We start from the raw sequence: 21173 nt of genomic DNA, 5'->3' as shown, positions 1-21173 counted from the left end.
CTGTTGCTTGGCCTCACATTAAAGGGATGGCAAAGAGTAACCTGGACTCCCAAACAGAAGACAGGCAGAGGGTTTTGATGCCTCACAACAACAGTGTTAGTGTCCTGAATGTCTCTTATTCGGTCAGGTAAGTAAATGGCAGCCTGCTGAACTCTGCAACAGGTTCATGGACCATTCCAGTCATTCCATAAAGCCATCCTGTAATGTTACAAATAAAGTCAAAACAGTATTTCATTGATTTGATTCCATCAATCAGTTAAAACAAAGATTTAGACCTATTTAATCCTTCAAAATGGCTTAGAATTTTCTCTTTTAAAAATTACTAGCTATGTAATTTAAGTGCCTGATTATGTTCCTATATACAGTAAATCATATTATGTTCCTATATAACTCTTCACTCAAAGTCTGCTGATTGCAATGAGAAAATCCTGACATAGCATTTCTCATTATTCTTAGGGAGAAAATAAGGCATATGAAAGATTCTCAGTACAACTTTTTATCAGGGAGCCAAGCTAAACCCTAATCCAAACCTAAGAACTGGTTCAGAGAGGGATTTTTTCCCCCCTTAATGAACTGAAATAGAATCTGACCCTAAAATCTTATGGTTGCTTTGATCTGGAACCAGAACCCAACCCATAAACATAACAGTGGTAACCAATTCAAAATAAGTGTTCAAACATCAGATGTTTAAATTTCCACTGTATATTTTTTTTTTAAATCATCTTTTTTATCCTATTGTATGTAGTCAAGTCAAGTCAACCTTTATTAGGCATAAACATTTGGTAGGTGCTCTGTACGGAAACCGTAGAGAAAATATAAACCTAAGTAGAACACAAATATATGTATATGTGCACACCTACGTGTACACACAGATACAAACGTACAATACATTTTACATACAAACATGTATTATTTAAAAAACAAAACAATCAGTTACTCTGCAGATAATGCCAAAGATGTAATGTACTCAGTGATTACCTATTGTATGTATATTTTTGTAAATACAAGGTAGTTGTATTTTTAGAGGCAATAGACCTTTTAAAAATTCACAAATAAAGTTAATTTTTCCCACAAGTTAAATACTTATTATTGTACTCATTTTTATTAAGTCACACCCAAGTGAACCCTTGATACTATTCTACGTGAAATGTGTCTAAAGCCAGTTCAAAGTGCCTGAACTGTTTAACAGACCATTTTTAAAACTTTGTATCAGAATCAAAACTGTCCTAGAGAATTTAAAAGTACTGATGAAACCTGAACTAGAATGGAACTTAAATGTTTATTAGTTCAACCCCCTGGTTTTCTTTTCAGAACGAAAACAGAAATTCTTGGATCACTTTTAAAAAACGCCTTTAATATTTGCAGTCCTGTGCACATTTTCTAGTAAGAAAATCCTACTATGCTCTGTAGAACATATTTGCAAGAAAGTGTGCATAGGATTGCGGACTCATTCTTCCAAAAGCACTTCATACATTTTTGTTTTCTGCTTTTCCCTAAAGGGAACGTGTGGGTCCATGGTGGGATATTCCATCATACCGTAAAAAGTGGACGAGGCAGATTCTCAAAGATGTTTCGTTTCATACAGAAAGTGGCCAGATTATGGGTATTTTAGGCAATTCTGGTAAGTAGTATAGCTACATTTCTGCAGTGAAAGCTAGAATTTCTATATTAAATATTGTATCTACTTTCAAATCTACTGAACAAATTTATTTCCCAAATAGGTTGTTTTGTTTTCTTTAATGTCAGGATGCCAGATACTTTCAAGGTCCAGTTACTACAAATAACATACCAGAGAGTAGCAATGTCAACATGGATGGTACAAACCAAAAAATTGTTGCATGGACCTCTAACTAGTGTTACAAATGCTCCATTAATCAGTCAGTCTACTTCCTAGCTGGGCTCTGTTTTGGGTCAGTTTCAGATGAAAACACAATATTGCACACTAATGTCACAATTTCAGCCCATAGGCTGAGACCATTGATCTGCTACCCAGCAGTACAGCAGCAGCCGCCAGCAGCCATTAATTCAACACTTAATTCTTTGCCACATAAATAAATGCTTTATTCATTACGGAAGCAGCTGACAAATATGCTCTTCCGTGTTAACTAGAGTGTAACAATGTTTTTACAGATAATCACTTACTGGCTTTATAATGTGAAGCATGCTTTAGAGTTAGACTTGCTGCATGTTTAATGCTTGTTTAATGCTTTCTGCATGTTTAATGCTTTAGCCACTGAAAGATGGAAGTGGTACAAGCCATCAACAAAGAAGAACCACTGACTGACAGTGCCACCTCCTTCCTCTCCTTCTAGGTTGAGTCCAAACATTTTAGAAAATAAAAACCTATGTAGAGTGTTTTTGCCTGTTCAGAACTCAGTCATCCTTATAATAGCCCTGTACAGCCTGTCACTAGCCCTCTTCTCATGCATGCTCCATGTATGGAATGGAATTGGCTCTTGCCTCTGTCCTCTTTTCAAGGGCTGGCTGACCTTCATGCCGAGAGGGAAATGTAAAAATCAGGTTTCTTCACATGTACAAATGCACAGACTCTACAGTAGACACACAAATAGACTCTCCACAATATTGGAAATTCAGTTGTACAACCCTAATTATCACCTTCCTTTCAACAAGCAAAGACTGAGTGGTAGAGTCAGCTGGCACAATTCAACTCCACCCTCTGCATGCAAAACAAACACATTGGTCTTTCATGAGAAGAGAGCTTGTAGTATTTCCTTATACCGCAGATGTAGGACTGAGGCTGAAGAGATACTCACTTGCCTAAAAACCAGACCAGGAGTTCAACAGAAGACTCAAGTGTGGGAATTCGGGTCTCTGCAAAACTGAAAGACAATTGGAGAAAGACACAATTGGAAGGAAGCAGCGACATAAGTGCGGGGGAGAAGTCTATTTCATCCAAAGCTTCCTAATGAATTTGTAGCAGAAAGGTGGTTTTTAAAGCGAAGACTTTCTGTGTCATAACTCACCTTTGTAACTGCTGCTCTACACTGTAGCTGCCATGGGAGAAGATGTTTTATCTTGAAATGTCCTTGTGTATATTATATTGTATGAACCAGGATTCTTTTACATTTTGAAACTAATTTTGACTATGGTTTTGTGCAAGAAAAAATCATTTCATAAGAATATTGCATTTGTCTTCATTCCAGTTTTGATGCTTTTAAAAAAATGACTCAGACTTGACTGGATGGGGATGCAAGGCAATCTGTGTATAGACTGATCTGTGTTGTCCTTTTCATGGAGATTTGATATGCAGAGATCAGCAAGTGAAACCTTCTGTGGTTTGGAGATCAATTGTTATGTCACCCACTAATTGCTACAAACTGCTGTTCTAGAGACAGTTACAGGGTTCTTGAAATGTTGGCAGCTCTACCTGAGTACTTTCATAACTTAAACCAAATGTGTTTTTTTCAATTTAATATATGCTGTTATTCAATTTCTAAATTTACATTAGGATCTGGTAAAACAACGCTACTGGATGCCATAGCTGGAAGACTGAGCAACAAAAAAAACTTCACTGGGCAGGTTTATGTCAATGGGCGTGAGCTGAGGCAGGAGCAATTTCAGGATTGCTTTTCCTATGTTCTCCAGGTTTGTTTTTCAGTTACATGTCTATAAGAAGTGTTTACTGTTAGTGTAGAACCCTAGATCTTATCTACCCCCTTCCCCAAACTTTTGCACAGAATTTCTTCCATAAATGTCAGTCAATGCATGTGCTTAGACAGCCAACACATTACTAAAATGGCCACTTTTTTTTTTTCTCTTTCAGAATGGTACCTTGTTAAACTACCTCACCATAGAAGAATGTTTAACTTACACGGCCTTGTTAGCACTTCAGAAGCATTCCTGTGACTTTATAAAAAAGAAGGTTTGTACATTGACTGTTGTAATAGACACCCAATGAAATAATATGCATAGAGATGTTAAGTTCACAAACTATTAACCTGATCTTGATCAACTTTCCAGCACCAAAGCAGCCACAATATGGCCCCAAGGTAAGAGAAAAATGTTCCCTTACTTGAAGGAAACTTCTGTCACTGCCCCTCCCACCTCAGGATGCAGCATGGCATGCGAACCCATTGGCATGGCTGTATCAGTGCTGGAAAGTTAGGATTGAACTGTAAGGCTGCAACCCTTCACAGAGGTTGCTTAAATCCTATGGAAGCCATTTGCAGGATTGTAGAGAACCTGGATCAAGGATTTTGCTTTTAAAATGAAGTGATCTTCATGATGCTGAATTCTGCATGCAGTTTATGCAATGCAGGGCGCAATCCTAACCCCTTATGTCAGTGCTTTCCAGCACTGACATAAGGGCAATGCAGCTCTGAGGTAAGGGAACAAACATTCCCTTACTTTGAGGAGGCCTCTGTGAGTGACACCCAACTGCAGGATGCAGCACATGTCCCATTGGCACCTCCATGCCAGTGCTGGAAAGCACTGACATAAGGGGTTAGGATTGCCCCCGCAGTCACTGAATTGTGTCATGCACTGAGTCCTAATTGTGGATTATGGTAAAATGAACCTAAAAGGGATGAAGATGTTTTTCCTTTCAATTTTGATGGGCAAATCATGGGTGCTGAAGGAAACCTGCTGGAGAAATAAGGCTTACTGTAAGGTTACGGGTAGCTGCAAACATATATTTTCTACATGAGAATGTTCATTTCTTCTGAAGTGTACACTTTCAGTGATTCTAACACTCCTGTACTTAAAAACTTAACACACTACTGAAAAAGATGTCTACAGAATACATAAACCTTCCAATTTCTGGTATGCTAAAAGTATAAACATACCCACTGGAGTCTGAGAAAATGCTTTGCTTTCTATAGCAGGCACCTGGAAATAGTTTGCAAATTGCTGTTTTGCACCATAACAGTGATGATAGACGCATGTCTCCAATGTGAAACATGAAGCAATGCACAAATTCTAGGTACATGAAGGCCCTTAGAGAAGCCAGAATAACAGGTATACAATCTGCCATCTCCCATTCAGAATATGTATAGATTTGTCATTCTTGGATGTCACATTAAAACCACCTGTTTTCCTAACTTGGCATCTTTATACCAATTTGCACTGAACATTGTTATAATCTCCCCTTCCCCCCACACACACACCCCACTAACCAAGAGGTGGAAAATTCCTGGCAACTTTTTATGGCATCAGTTTCCTTATAGAGGAGAGAGAGAGCACACACTGGAGATTAATGGTGATTTTGTAAATTTGTAGGAATTTCTTTTTTAACAAATTGACAAGTTGAGCAGGTAGCGAGCGAGCATACAGCAGGCAGCATTACAGTCCAATATTACCTATCTTCCTACACAGCAATGCGGTGACACTAGCATGGTGTCTGCTGCATTGGGGGGGGGGGATTTGGCCCCTGAAGGCCTCCTCAGGGGAATAGGAGATTTGTTATCTTCCCCAGGGGTAAGTCCCCACTGCCCTCATGAATCAACTTGAACCTACACCAGCAATGTCACTGGTGCAAGTCCACACAGACTGTGAAAGGAGATTGGCCCTGGGAAGAGAGTTAAGAGTCGATGGGTGCCACTGCTGCCAAACCTGCATCCTTCTCAGGCCTGCTACTTCCTCCTCCCTGCTCCATTGCCACTCCATTCTGCCCACCCTCTCCCTCCCCTGTGTAGCCTTACCTGTGGCAGTGGGCATCCACAGTTTGTTGGCATACAGACCCAGCCACTTGCCACTTCCAGCAGCAGCCAGGCTGCTCTCTTCAGCAGCATTAACGCGCATTAAACATGCATTAAAGCATGTTATGGTGCCGGAACCAGTGTTCTGGAGGCTTAATGAACGAATAAGATAGGACTGTTAGTTTCAAAGTATTTGGCCCAGAACAACAGAAGTCTTGAATGTTAAAAAAAAAAATGCATTGTTGGCTAATGTCAGAAACTCCAGACTGTATCTATCAAAATGCTACACCCCCGTATCTGACCAGTTCTTAAACTCTTAGGTAGAGTTTGAACTAGTGAGAACCCAAAAAAACCCAGTCCAAGCATATAGTGGGCTGTGATACCACAATAATAATAAATACTTACCAAGACTACCTTAATCTAGTGAATTCATAGCTGATGTGAAATTTGAGTGTGGACCTTCCTCACAGACACTACACCAGCTTTTGCACCCTAAAATCAGGCCATATTCGGGTAATAGCTCAGTGTTCCACCCACATCAAAGGTGTTTTTCTGTTTCAAAGACTTTCTAGGTAGCCTGAGTTAATTCTGAATTATGAACAATATGAACGTAGTCATATTGGGCAGGAAGTCTGGTCTAGAGGGTAGAGCCTCAATTTGCCTGAAGATAACATCCACAGGTCGCCAGTTTGAGGCCACCGGCACCGTGCAACCTTGAAGCAGCTGACAAGCTGAGCCGAGTTATTCCATCTGCTCTGAGCGTGGGAGGATGGAGGCCAGAATGTGAAACCAGATCAGAGTGAAACATCTGGACTGTTGTGGTTCTTGAAAGATAGAACCTTCTTTCAATTGTAAAAATCCCTACAGGGATTTAATCAGCCTGCCTATGTAAACCGCCTTGAATAAAGTCTGAGGAGAAATCTGACGACCAAGAAAGGTGGTATATAAATACCTGTATTATTATTATTTTATTAGTCTAGTTTTCTGATTCAAAGCTCAAAGGATGCTTATGCCTTTGGGCAGAAAATCTCCACCTCAGCTTCCTTCTGAACTGTCACTATTTTTGCAGGTTGATGCTGTTATGGCTGAGCTGAGTCTCAGTCATGTTGCTAACAGTGTAATTGGAAGCCGTATTTTTCAGGGAATTTCTGATGGTGAAAGGCGCCGTGTTTCAATCGCAGCACAGCTATTACAAGATCCCAGTGAGTACAGTTACTAGCTTTTCAGAACAAAACAAATACTCTGTCCTTTTTTATTAGACTGTCACTTGGTACACACACCTACCACCCACCTCTACCTAACATTTTTCAATAGAACTTTTCATCTGTCACAGAGGCTCAATTTAGAGATGCTCATTAACTTGAAGAGAAGCCCAATGTGCCCACCCCTACCTGGCAGAGATTTAGCACAGGCTGAGTTGCAATCTCTGCTTGAGAGCTGATAAGATTTGCAATTGCAAAGTTTTGACAAATTGCTTACAACAACCCAATCTTCTGAGTAGGATGGGCCGCTTGTGCTAGTGGATATAAGAAGCTGCTGTACTCTGCAGTGGTCCATCCCGTATTGGCGCTGGGCTTCCAGAGTCTCAAGCAGTGTCCAATTCTTATATCACATTTTATGGTGTAGTTAGTACCACAAAACTATGCCCCTATGATCAGCAATCATATTACACTGGTTATGGATTTTTCTGATCATATGAATAACTTAGTTTGCTTTGTCCACACTTGTGTTCCCCATTTGTTGGGACTGCTAAGCAGGGTACCATGTGATATATATGCAACCCAAGTGACACAACTGGAATTGGGAAATACTGACAGCCCAAAGCACCTGCCAGTGAGTAAGCTGGTACTTGCATGGAAATATACAGTGAGGTTAGGTATAGTACACAAAGCTTATTCTGTGGAGTATACTCCAGAATAATTCTAGAATGTTAATTCTAAAAGTGAACAGTATTGTTACAGCTTTTTAACATAATCAAGTACATACTAAAAATGTTCTATTCCAAATTCTGAAAGAAGTACATTTTAACACATTAGTTCTGACGTACAGTTGCAGCTGAAAGAATGAATGAGCAAATGAATGAATGAATGAATGAAAGCTACTACTGGCAGAATTATCCATTCATTCAGTGAACACATTTTCCAAGCATGTTTTTCAGTTAATGATAATGCAGATCCAAGAAGACATCAGAGGGCAGGGGAGAATCAGTGTGTATGCAGGTGCTAGCGTCTTCTTCTCAGTGATAATTCCCAGAGGCATCACTAGGTTTCATGTCACCCAGTGTGAGAGCTCACTGAAGGCCCAATCCTATCCAATTTTCCAGTACCGGTGCAGCTGTGCCAATTGTGTGTGCACTGAAACTTGTGGTGGGGGAGGCAGTCACACAGGCCTCCTCAAGGTATGGGAACATTTGTTCCCTTAACTTGGGGCTGCATTGTGGCTGCACCGGGGCTGGAAAGTTGGATAGGATTGGGCCCTGAGTCACCCCCATGGCAGACCTCCTCCAGTACCAGGACATACAGAATAAATTACAATATAGCATGCACAGCCTCAATGCAGTGGCATTACTAGGGTAGGTGTAACTCCCATTAAGTTTATTTATTTAAATATAGAACACTATAGGTTACCCAAAAAATCAGTAACTAAGAAAAAACCAGTGACCAACTTGAACCAATGACACAACTGAATAAGAATTCCAGTATTACGAGCTCGTAGCTCTGTTATATGGAAATGAGAGCTGATTCATACTACACCTTATTAGTTTCCTGTTGTGTCATAACTCTTCATTGGCTCTCAGAACAATCAGTGTCATTGGTTAGTTGTCAGCTAAGAAAATTAACTTTTTGCTACATAAGACAGTTGTGTTTTCATTTTCTGGTCATTTGGTGTAACTTTTGATAGAATACAGATATTTGTGTGGTTTATTTCATTACATTCTACATTACATTCCTCATCGAATGAGGAATGTAATGCAGAATGTAATGAAATAAACCACAATCCTTTTCAATTTGCCAATGTATTTGCTATTAAAATTGCATGGGAGGGAAACATAAGAAACATAAGAACAGCCCCACTGGATCAGGCCATAGGCCCATCTAGTCTAGCTTCCTGTATCTCACAGCGGCCCACCAAGTGCCCTAGGGAGCACACCAGATAACAAGAGACCTGCATCCTGGTGCCCTCCCTTGCATCTGGCATTCTGACATAGCCCATTTCTAAAATCAGGAGGTTGCACATACACATCATGGTTTGTAACCCATAATGGATTTTTCCTCCAGAAACTTGTCCAATCCCCCTTTAAAGGCATCCAGGCCATGATGGTAGTTTTTGAAAATAACAAGATTTCACAGTTTTGGTCAATAGTGGTGTCACTCCCCCTGAGTATGTCATCTAGTACAGCTTGCACCACCCACACCCCTTGCATACCTAGCCACTGATCATACCTGGCCCCCACCAGGCCATTTTTTCCCCTTTCAGCTGGGCTAATTTCTAGTCTCAGAGCTGTCAGGGAGGGGAAAAACAAACAAACAGTTGAACAGGAAAGGTTGCAGGAGAGAGGAGTTATGCACCATTTCCAGTGATCTCTCCCTTTGCAAATGCGCCCTTCCACCAACCTTACATTAGCATAATATAAAAGGACCCCCCTCCTTTTTTATTTTTTTTTATTTTTTGCCAAAGTGATGTACAGTTCCACCCTTAGCAAGCTTTCAAGACTTGTTCTGCTGTTTTCTCAGAGATCATGTTGCTAGATGAACCAACCACAGGTCTGGACTGCATGACGGCCAATCAGATTGTGTCGCTGCTTTCGGAACTTGCTCGGAAAGGCAGGATAGTGATTATTACAATCCATCAGCCACGCTCAGAACTCTTTCAGGCAAGTTATTTTTTAAATTGCACCCATTAGCATTACTGCAGGAACACAGCTCTGGAATTTGAGGCACATGATACCAGATTTCTTTGAAACCTTCACTTTAAGCTAGTAACTTGATATGCATGCAAAGGTCTCTTCATATACACATTGACTGCTACATGCACAGAGGCTGCGAGTAGTGCGATGCAAGGACTACTCCGCACATGACAAACTCCTAAACTTTTTATGACAAACTCCAAAACACACTTATTCGGAAAGAAGGTGATGATATTATGTAGTCTTGCCTTTTTGTTCTTATTATTTTGTTCTTATTACGCTCAGCATTTGTGCATTAATGCTCTTGTTGTTTTCCACCAAGGTGTTTGATAAAATCTGCATCATGAGTTTTGGAGAGCTGATTTTCTGTGGAGGCCCATCAGACATGATTACATTTTTTAGTGACTGTGGATACACATGCCCTGAACATTCTAGCCCCTTTGATTTTTATGGTAAGCTTTTTTAATAGCATCCAAATACATCTTTGCTCAACATTTTGAAGGGAACTCTGGGTTTGGTTGCCTGCACAGAAATCATTTCTGAACAACTTCAATTATGTCAGGGTACTGTCAGGGGCGGCTCAAAGCAAGACAACACCTGCACTCCCAACCCAGTTCTGCCACCCATCTCCCTACCCTACGACTGCAGTGCATACCATATTGTTCATGTGCATTCCCTCCAGTACACCCCATATCACATACACACATGTACCGCCCCCACATGCACACCATCAATGGTGGACACCTGGGTGATGGGGTCACAGCTCAGAGCTAGAGCACCTTCCTTGCAGTCAGAAGGTCCTAAATTCAATCCCCAGGTTGTGCTGGGAAAGACCTGTGTCTGAAGCCCTGGAGAGCTGCTACTGGCAGTACAGACAATAGTAAGCTAGATGAACCATTCAGGCAGCACACACATTGCCTTGACAAAGTATTTATATAACCTTCTGTATAATACTGAGTAGCAAGAAGACAAAAGAGGGCTGTAACAGCCGAGATTTAGTTTACCTAGTTTATATGTTTTCACAAGCAACAGTGTATCAGCAGTTGGGCTTTTAAGTGTGCTTGTACAATAGAGAGATACATGAATTGGAGTGTAAAGTGCACACATACTACCCAGAAGCCAACATGTGGACTTATACAATGCTTTTGGGTGCATTTTGCAGTGGATCTCACATCAGTAGACACTCGAAGCAAGGAGCGGGAAATGGAAACCTACAGCAGAGTTCAAACCATTTGTTCTGCCTATAAAAATTCAGGAATCTTTCACAGAACTCTGGAAGCCATTGAAGAAACAAAATGCAATGTGAAAGGGCTGCCATCTATACCCTTTAAATGCAAGGAGTCCCCCAGTGCCCATTCCAAAGTATGGATTCTTTTAAGGTCAGTGTTGACTGAAAAAGTGACTGCTCATGTAAGCAAGGCCTAAGATTTGTCCTTTTATTTACCTTTTAGAAATGTTTGAATTATAGGGGCAAGGTAAGGTGGCCTCAATGAAATTTTCAAGCCCTACCCCAACTTTTATCAATCTTAGCCAAATCCTGAAATCAGCAGCCAAGGGAACATTATAAAAAAGTAACCATCAGTCCCTCTTGACCAAGGAATTAAGTCAGATAGAGGTTGAAAGAGAAGATGCTTCAGACCTCATTGATAAATTAAAGATCAATAAGTCACCGGGCCCTGATGGCATCCACCCAAGAGTTATTAAGGAATTAAAGAATGAAGTTGCTGATCTCTTGACTAAAATATGCAACTTGTCCACCCCAAGGTGCCAGAGGATTGGAGGACAGCAAATGTCACGCCTATCTTTAAAAAGGGAAAGAGGGGGGACCCGGGAAACTATAGGCCAGTCAGCCTAACATCTATACCGGGTAAGATGGTGGAATGCCTCATCAAAGATAGAATCTCAAAACACATAGACGAACAGGCCTTGCTGAGGGAGAATCAGCATGGCTTCTGTAAGGGTAAATCTTGCCTCACAAACCTTTTAGAATTCTTTGAAAAGGTCAACAGGCATGTGGATGTGGGAGAACTTGTGGACATTATATATCTGGACTTTCAGAAGGTGTTTGACACAGTCCCTCACCAAAGGCTACTGAAAAAACTCCACAGTAAGGGAATAAGAGGGCAGGTCCTCTCCTGGATTGAGACCTGGTTGAAGACCAGGAAACAGAGAGTGGGTGTCAATGGGCAATTTTCACAATGGAGAGAGGTGAAAAGCGGTGTGCCCCAAGGATCTGTCCTGGGACCGGTGCTTTCCAACCTCTTCATGAATGACCTGGAGACAGGTATGAGCAGTGAGGTGGCTATGTTTGCAAATGACACCAAACTTTTCTGAGTGGTGAAGACCAGAAGTGATTGTGAGGAGCTCCAGAAGGATCTCTCCAAACTGGCAGAATGGACAGCAAAATGGCAGATGTGTTTCAATGTAAGTAAGTGTACAGTCATGCACATTGGGGCAAAAAATCAAAACTTCACATATAGGCTAATGGGTTTTGAGCTGTCTGTGACAGATCAGGAGAGAGATCTTGGGGTGGTGGTGGACAGCTCAATGAAAGTGTTGACCCAATGTGCGGCAGCAGTAAAGAAGGCCAATTCTATGCTTGGGATCATTAGAAAACGTATTGAGAACAAAATGGCTAATATTATAATGCCGTTGTACAAATCGATGGTAAGGCCACACCTGGAGTGTTGTGTCCAGTTCTGGTTGCCACATCTCAAAAAGGACATGGTGGAAATGGAAAAGGTGCAAAAGAGAGCGACTAAGATGATTACTGGGCTGGGGCACCTTCCTTATGAGGAAAGGCTATGGCGTTTGGGCTTCTTCAGCCTGGAAAAGATATGCCTGAGGGGGGACATGATTGAGACATACAAAATTATGCATGGGAAGGATAAAGTGAATAGACAGATGCTCTTTACACTCTCACATAATACCAGAACCAGCAGTCATCCACTAAAATTGAGTGTTGGGAGGGTTAGGACAGACAAAAGAAAATATTTCTTTACTCAGTGTGTGGTCAGTCTGTGGAACTCCTTGCCACAGGATGTGGTGACGGTATCTGGCCTGGATGCCTTTAAAAGGAGATTGGACAAGTTTCTGGAGGAAAAATCCATTATGGGTTACAAACCATGATGTGTATGTGCAACCTCCTGATTTTAGAAATGGGCTATGTCAGAATGCCAGATGCAAGGGAGGGCACCAGGATGCAGGTCTCTTGTTATCTGGTGTGCTCCCTGGAGCATTTGGTGGGCTGCTGTGAGATACAGGAAGCTGGACTAGATGGGCCTATGGTTGAGTGTTGGGAGAGTTAGAACAGACAAAAGAAAATATTTCTTTATTCAGCGTATGCTTGGTCTGTGGAACTCCTTGCCACGGGATGTGGTGCTGGTGTCTTGCCTGGACGCCTTTAAAAGGGGATTGGACAAGTTTCTGGAGGAAAAATCCATTATGGGGTACAAGCCATGATGTGTATGCGCAACCTCCTGATTTTAGAAATGGGTTATGTCAGAATGCCAGATGCAAGGGAGGGCATCAGGATGAGGTCTCTTGTTATCTGGTGTGCTCCCTGGGACATTTGGTGGGCCGCTGTGAGATACAGGAAGCTGGACTAGATCGGCCTATGGCCTGATCCTGTGGGGCTGTTCTTATGTTCTTATGGCTTTTCTTATGTTTCTTATGTTTCCCTCCCATGCAATTTTAATAGCAAATACATTGGCAAATTGAAACGGATTGTAATAATTATCCTTTATTTTCAGGAGGACAACTAGAAATTTATCCAGAGACAAGACTGGTGTAATCATGCGACTTTCCCAAAACCTATTGTTTGGCCTGTTTGTGGCATTCTTCCTTCTGAGGTTGAATAATGATCTTCTTAAAGGAGCCATTCAAGATCGTGTAGGACTCTTTTACCAATGTGTGAGCGCTGTGCCATATACAGGACTTCTCAATGCTCTGGCCTTGTGTAAGTGTCTATGTTCCCGTGAGTTGCACAAGTGCATCAGGAATGGTTATTAATATAACAACAAGAATAGTATGTAGTTTTTAGAGCAGGTGCAGGCAGACTTCAGGCTTGTGCAATTTACTTTCTGTTTTTAACAGAACTCTGAGATCCACTGACTTAAGTCACAACAATGGGTTAGGTGTGGAGCCAAATGCAAAATTGTTGCTTTGCGGTTAGAGCCACTTAGCTACTGCACCCTGTAAGGTGTACACCAGGATGACCAGCACATAGAAATACAAAGCGCCATGTGAGTTATAACAAATCCTGTGACTTTTGACAACCTAATTTGGGGGGTGGGGGAGGTCTTTTTGTCATTCCGATTTTTTAAACAAGTAAGAGTCAGAAGTACTTGCTCATTTACTGTGCATCATTCAACAATCTACCTTCCAACATACCTTCTGGTTGCTTTTGCTTTAGAACAGTGGTTCTCAATCTTTTTAGCATCAGGACCCACTTTTTAGAATGCCAATCTGTCAGGACCCACTGGAAATGATGTCATTAACCTGGAAGTGATGTCATGACTGGGAGTGATATCATCAAGCTGGGAAATTTTTAACACCCTATATGACAAATCAAATCAAATTAAGTAAGTAAATTAAAAGTTTATAACTTCAAAATTTATTTAAAATAAAGAACCCTCCTAACTCTCCCAAGTCATTGCTGATCTGTTTAAAAAAAGTTCCCCAAACATCCCAAAGACTGCAATCCTATCTCCACTTACCAAGGAGTAAACCCCATTGACTATCATTGATAAAAGCATATACATATTAGCCTGTTAAAAGTACAGATCTCTCACATTTTCCCAAATGTAGTCACATACCATGGTAGCATCAAGTCTAATATAGTAAAAAAAAATACAAATGGAAATGAATGGGGACCCACCTGAACTTGGCTCTCGACCCACCTAGTGGGTCCTGACCTGCAGTTTGAGAAACATTGCTTTAGAGGCCCTAGAGGCTGCTGCCTGATTTATAAATGCCAAGGGGTGTAGCTATAATGGTGATTGGGCAGCAGTGCTCTCCCAAATAGCAATTCTTACAACTCTGTAAGGTTGATCAAGATTATTAATCCCATATTGTGGATCAGGGAGCCAAGCTGAGTAAAGAGATAATGATGAAACTAAGACTACCTAGTGAGTTAATTAGCCTGACCATGAGATTTAAATCAAAGATTTTCGGACTCACAGATACAGTCCATGAGCACCAGAAGCTGTAAAATGGCACTTTTGGCCTGCTATGGGTAGGTGATATGGGGAACATGGAATCTAATGTCTGACTACTAGCACTGTTGCTGCCTTGTTGTATGAAAATTGCTTTCACGTGGTCAGGGCATTGAGGGAAGGGGCCTCAGCAACAGAGCACCTGCTTTGTATGCAGATGGTCCCAAGTTCACTCTTGCATTTCCAGGTAGGGCTGGGAAAGACCTTTTCTGAAATCCTGAGAACTTTCTCAGTGCAGTGAGTGCAGATTAGTTAATGAGTGAAGATTAGTTAATGCTAGTGAGTGCAGTGAATTCAGATTAGTTAATGCTAATCTAGATGGACCAATGATCTGATTCAATATAAAACGGCCATAATCTATGCCAGTGGCAATCGTATAAATTAGGTGGATTATGCTGCAGTCAGACCATTGGTTCTCCTAAGGCATCCAGTTGACCTGGTTGGGTACTGCTTATCTATGTATTGATTCTGATAGGAAACATTGTCTGTGTTAAAATACTTTTGCTACGGTAATCAAGTTGCCATAGTTACTGTTTTTGAGGCCTAGTGAGGAGTTGGTGAAGGCACAGGACTGCAGCTTTCTGTTTAAAGAAGATGGGCACATTTATGCAAACTTTACAGCTGTTCTCCTTCCCAGTGTGCCCCTGCTTATCTCTGGAGAATTTGGGAATCCATACAGAAGTAGAGGCAAGTTCAGTTCTGAGATATCTTCTCATGACTTGAGTGCAATTTTCCTAAGCAGGAGTCATGTACTTCTTTGTCTTTATATAGTGCCAGGCTTTACAGAGAATGAGAGGGCAGGTCCCTGCCTTAAGGAGCTTACAATGTAGAAAAGAGAAACAATAGAGATTGTTGCAGAGAGGAGGGAGACCTCCTCTTCAGAGCCCACTTTCCCAGGATGGCACACAGAAATAATGCTAAGTTGAAACGTGGAATGGCAAGGATTAGCGGTTTTATTTCTTTGAGCTCAAAGGAAGCTCGTCCAGTGGCAAGCAATGCCTCCGAGCAACTCATAAGGGCATACAAATAGCCAATTTTTATATCATTCTGAAACACATTGTCTTCAACCTTGCAAGCAGCCCCCTCTGCCCGACATTTCACCCACCTGGTTACACTTCCTCTGCAAGCTGCTATGAAGCTGGCTATCAGCTTGTTCTGCCGTTTGACCTATATTATCTTGCTCTGCGGTTTGGCCTACACCAGCTTGTTTACCCTTAAGCAGTACAGCTCTTAGACAGAATTGAGAGTGTGCTCACAAAGGTCACCCTTCAGTCATCATGGAAGCTATGAATCAAAATGGAGTCGCTCTCGCTAACAGAGATGACAGAAAAAAGGGAGGGAAATGGAGGCAAGGGTGAATGGGGGGAAGAATATGTTACAATTATAGCAGCTACAAGTAGTTACTTTAGATTTAGGCCCAGACCAAACATGCAGTTCTTTGGTGGCAAAATGCATCTGTGAATGATATGTGTGAGAGTCAAGCCATGCAAGATTTGCAGCCATATATTCACTGCAATATGGGGGTTTCTTTGTGGCAAAAGGCAAAATAATAATAATAATAATAATAAAACTTTATTTTTATCCCGCCCTTCTCCCTAACGGGACCCAGGGCGGCTAACAACATATTAAAAAACAATAGAATTTAAAAAACATTAATACAAACAGATAAAAACATTTAAAAACACACTACAGGGCCATAAAAACAGTAGTCAGATTAAAAGAGTAAAAGAGCAGATCACCGAGGAATCAAGCCTGTAAAACTAAAAGATGTATAAAAAGTTAAGAAGGCCAGAAATCAGAAGGCTTGTTTAAACAACAGTGTTTTCAGGCCTCGCCGAAAGCTCTCAAGAGAGGGAGCCATTCTCAAAAGCCATTGCTCGTCTTGTGCTGTCGATCTTTCTTTGGCTTGTTTCCTATAACTGCAAGTATCCCCGCAGCACTTGCCAGCTGAAAGGGATAGGAGCTTTCCCTGAGGGTTTGCCCTTCTCAAAGGGCAGTAAATGATTTTTCCTATTATACGTTTAAAACCCATGTGAAAGATTAGGAACTCGCAGAATAAAAAAATGAAAAGAGTATATGTATATTCTGAAGCAAAAAACTCATGGATGTCTCACAAACGAGGAAATGATGTGGGTTTTGTTTCCAAATATGTCGACTGTATTCTGTGGCAAATGCTCACTTCCATGTGGGCATTTATTTATTAATTAAAATTTTTATATCCCCTCTTTCCCATGTCGGGTGAAGTGTCCAAGATGGCTTACAAAATTCCAACAATAAAATGCACAATATATAAAAACAATACATTAAAAAAAATTAATAAAAACAATAAAATCATTGGGGGACACAACTATTTAGACCAGAGAAAAGCAGCAGAATGAAACCACTTTTTTTGCACATTTGGTCTGGGCTTTAGAATAGGATAAAGAGATCAGGGAAAAGATGTGTTTTGCGGAGAGGTTTGAGTGAAATGAGAGAGGTAGCGTCATAGGGGTATTTTGAGAGGCTGTTTCATGTACAAGGGGTAGCAGTGGAGAAGAAGGAGGAGGCCTTCATGTAGCCGAGAGCTATTATTATTATTATTATTATTATTATTATTATTATTATTATTAATAATAATAATAATAATAATAATAATAATAATAATAATAATAAAAACAAACAGTATTTAATAGGGGAGCTAGGGGAGCAAAGGTCCCGGGCAGTGATATCTTGGTATACTGTATAAGAATGGAGAGATAAGGAAGAGATAAGGCCACAAGGTTTTGAAGCATTTCTTAAAATATGTATGAAAACCTTGCACAAGAACCAGTTATGTCATGCAAAATATACATAATGACAAAGTGAACAATTCACTGGGGAGTTCTTTTGTGTAAACCCCATGGGGGGCTACACAAAAGCACTGTAGATATGGAGCTTTTGTTCACGATTTCTGCTCTGATGCTTTAGTGAAATATGATTGTGTTTCTCTTTCACAATTTTCAGTTCCTCCACTGAGGGTTGTCGGAGACCAAGAAAGTAGAGACGGTTTATATCAGAAGTGGCAAATGCTGCTCGCATACATACTGCATTTCCTACCCTTCAGTGTCATCAGTATAGCACTTTTCAGTACTTTTATGTACTGGTGAGTGAAATTTTCTGCGTATAAATTGCTACCTGTCAGGTTTAAGACACATTCTGTTGGCATATGACTCTCAGATTTCCCAGAAAAGCCAAAAGTAAAGATATTGTGGGTTTCATTCTATCACACTTTCTTATGTTGCAAATCACAGCAACTTCTCAATCCAAAGGCCATTATTAACAGAACAGAGCTTTACATTAAGCAAAATCACATAGTAATCTCTTTTGAGTGGTGTACCAATTTGGACAGGCAAGAGAATAACATTTTAAAACCCTTATGTAAAAGCTCCCCAATTGTAGAAATGTAGCACATCAGGGAGAGAAGTTCTGCCCTTGCCTGCATTCTTAGTGTCATTTCTTTCAAAGCAATTTTTTGTAGAGAAGATCTGAAAGCAGAAATCTATTTCCACTCATGCTTTTACTTTTCTGTTATGCACTGAGAGTGAAAAGATAGAATATTAAACAAGCTGGCTTCTTTATAAAGAAAATTGTCTTTTATTTGTGCAGGACTGTTGGATTATACCCAGAGATTTCGAACTTTGGATATTTCTGTGCTGCTGTCTTAGTACCTCACATATTAGGTGAACTGCTTACACTTGCTTTTCTTGGAGTTGTTCAAAATCCCAATGTGGTTAGTGGAGCAGTGGCACTACTTAATATAGCAGGAGTCCTGGCTGGAAGTGGACTTGTAAGGTAAGATGAATCATGTCACATGATGAATATCTCTATGTTACAAACAATAGGGTAATAGACACTGGGCTGCCATTTATAGCAGCTGGCAGGTGAAATCTAGTGCCTGTGCCAGAGCACAGTTTCTGGAGCACAGAGTTCAATAGTAGATCAGTCTATTGATTGAAGAGTTATGCTTAGCCCTGTAATTGGAATCAGTGGAACTTGGAAGCACTTGGCTGGAGATCACAGTAAGACACAGATAAACTGGACATTATTATCTGTCTTCTGGTTCATCCATCTTGCAATACATTGTATGTGAGGGTCTATAGCATGATCTAGCAGAGCTTTTCTTATGTTATGTTCTTATGTCTTGAAGGAGCTTGGAGGAAATGCCAACAGCTATTAAAATGCTAAGTTACCTTACATTCCAAAAGTATAACTCTGAGATACTTGTCGTGAATGAATTTTCCAGATTAAAATTTACATGTGGTAAGTACTAAACAAACAAGCATAAATATATTCAACATACATCTGTGTGTGTGTGTTTACATTCTGAAATAACACATCCAGGACCAAATACTTCAATTCAATACTTCAATACTTATAACAGCTGAAGAGCATGGGGTGGAGATGGTGTGATTTTGCAGAAACGAGAAAGTGGATGGAGGAGAAATGCTGGACCCTTCTCTCATCGGCCACTTCCCCCCCACCCCCAGCTGGTTCTTACATTCATATCTGTTGTGTTTGGAGAGGGAAGTAGCTGCAGGGAAAGTTGAAAATTACAAAGTTCTTACACAGTTCTTCATTTAAGCTTAACAAACATTATAATTCATGTTCTTTAATCAGAATTTAATATAGAATTAGTAATACAGCATCCTAATCTAAATGTTCTTTTGGCAGGTCACTCCAATGATTCTGCTGGCGTTCAGTCTCTCTGTCAGTTCTCTCAAGGGATTCAGTTCATTGAGACAACATTCCCGGGTGCAACATCCCGGTTCACAACAGACTTTTTAGTGTTATATGCCTTCTTCCCTGTATTTGTAATTCTAACAATTTTAAGTTTTAAAATAAGAGATATCATCATCATCAGGCAATAAATGTGCCACTAAAGGATTGTATGCTATTTTACTCTTGTGGTGTCACAAAGTCCAATTTGAAATACAAAACCTATTTTTTCTTATAGAATGACAAAAGCTTAGCACTTATTTTTTCACTGAATGCATTCACCCTAAATGCATTCACTCTAACACAATTAGGATCCAGATTTCCACAAAGTGCTGTTAGCTGGCATGTCCAATATCTCATCCTGATCCAGCTGCTGAGGCTACATGCAAGAAGTCTTCTTACCTGGAAACTACTTTTCTTCCTCCTGCCCCATACACACATTATATGTTAACTGTATTTTAAAAGGCATTGCAACATTTAAAATGGTCTTTGGCAAGACCGAAGCAAAAAAACAACCAATTCCCTTACTTGTGTATTTCCTTTTTTCCTCTGCCAGGGAACCATTTTATATTGTTAGCTAAGGCAGAAGTATTTATTTTTTTCTTAAGTCAATTTCCCTGCCATAGAGCCCAATCTTAAGGACCTGCATTTTCTGCCAGCACAGTGTGCTTTCTTGCTGTTGCAAATGCAACTCCACTGGAAAGCTCATCTTGACCACTACTGGAAATGGTGAGAAGCTGGGTCTGAGCAGCAACACACTGTGGATGCCTGTGGCCTCAGGTAAGGTCATGGGCAGGGCTGGAGAGGTTAGACAGGGTGGCAACAGGGGCAAGGAGACAGGTTCAGCGGCAGTGATGCCCACTGAATCCTGGCCCCCTTCACAGGCCTGATCCACCTTCATGAGTCAACACTGATATCACTGATGCAGGACCCACTGGGCCCACAGGGGCTTATCTTGAGGCAAGGGGGCAAATATTCCCATACCCTGAGGAGGCTTCTGAGAGTAACCACCCCATCAGCGGACACCATGTTGGTGCCACTGCATTGCCTTGCTGGAAGCTGTGGTGGATTGGGCTGTTTGTTTTTGACTATGTACTAGGGTAGCAATTTTCAACCTTTTTCATCTCATGGCACACTAACAAAGTAAAATTGTCAATGCACACCATTAGTTTTTTTAAAACTGACCATGCTACTGGCAGGAGGCTCATATCCCCCCAATAGCACTAAAAATAAATGATGCTCCCAAACCCCTGCCGCACACCTGTGGACCATCTGCAGCACACCAATGTGCCATTGCACAGTGGCTGAAAATTGCTAGACTAGGGGAATAAGAAACATACCTGTACAGTTCTCAGAAAGTAAGATTTGATTTGAGAATCTACTGGTTGATCACTGATTGTGATGATTCTTCCTTTCACTATCATGTATGCTTGTATTTGTACATATAACTTTGCTTGTCTTTCCAGATTGTGTTGGAAGGAAAAGTTGAGTCATCACAAATGAAAATGAACTGTGATTTTTTTTTTTAACATTAGCTTAGTTTCAAAACTATCAAGCTCAGTGTTTATTTGTGTTTTTAAAAATAAATTTCCAGTCATGTTTAATATGTTCAAAATAAATGTACATAAGATTGAATTTTTCTGTGATTATAATTTTGCC

The 21173-nt window shown here is 40.7% G+C and overlaps 1 protein-coding gene across 1 annotated transcript; it reads left to right on the top strand.

Moving 5' to 3' along the window:
- Positions 1–26: 26 nt before the first annotated feature.
- Positions 27–19666, top strand: ABCG5 (ATP binding cassette subfamily G member 5). The gene is made up of 13 exons (XM_066623491.1): positions 27–127; positions 1500–1621; positions 3470–3606; positions 3785–3883; positions 6727–6859; positions 9392–9531; positions 9887–10016; positions 10727–10943; positions 13317–13522; positions 17763–17901; positions 18405–18590; positions 18946–19058; positions 19470–19666. Exons 1-13 carry the CDS (start codon positions 27–29, stop codon positions 19664–19666), a joined length of 1920 nt encoding a protein of 639 aa, XP_066479588.1.
- Positions 19667–21173: the final 1507 nt, after the last annotated feature.

The sequence above is a fragment of the Tiliqua scincoides genome, chromosome 1 (assembly GCF_035046505.1).
Source record: "Tiliqua scincoides isolate rTilSci1 chromosome 1, rTilSci1.hap2, whole genome shotgun sequence".
In the NCBI taxonomy this organism is placed as follows: domain Eukaryota; kingdom Metazoa; phylum Chordata; class Lepidosauria; order Squamata; family Scincidae; genus Tiliqua; species Tiliqua scincoides.
The sequence above is the reverse complement of the archived record's forward strand: the minus strand, read 5'-3'. Positions and strand labels throughout refer to the sequence as shown.

Bases quoted from the DNA above. Each gene is read 5' to 3' on its own strand.
- ABCG5 (XM_066623491.1), top strand. From the start codon at position 27: ATGGCAAAGAGTAACCTGGACTCCCAAACAGAAGACAGGCAGAGGGTT. The intron at 10,017-10,726 runs GTAAGCTTTTTT...TGCATTTTGCAG, and splicing joins TAGCCCCTTTGATTTTTATG to TGGATCTCACATCAGTAGAC. The intron at 10,944-13,316 runs GTCAGTGTTGAC...CTTTATTTTCAG, and splicing joins AAAGTATGGATTCTTTTAAG to GAGGACAACTAGAAATTTAT.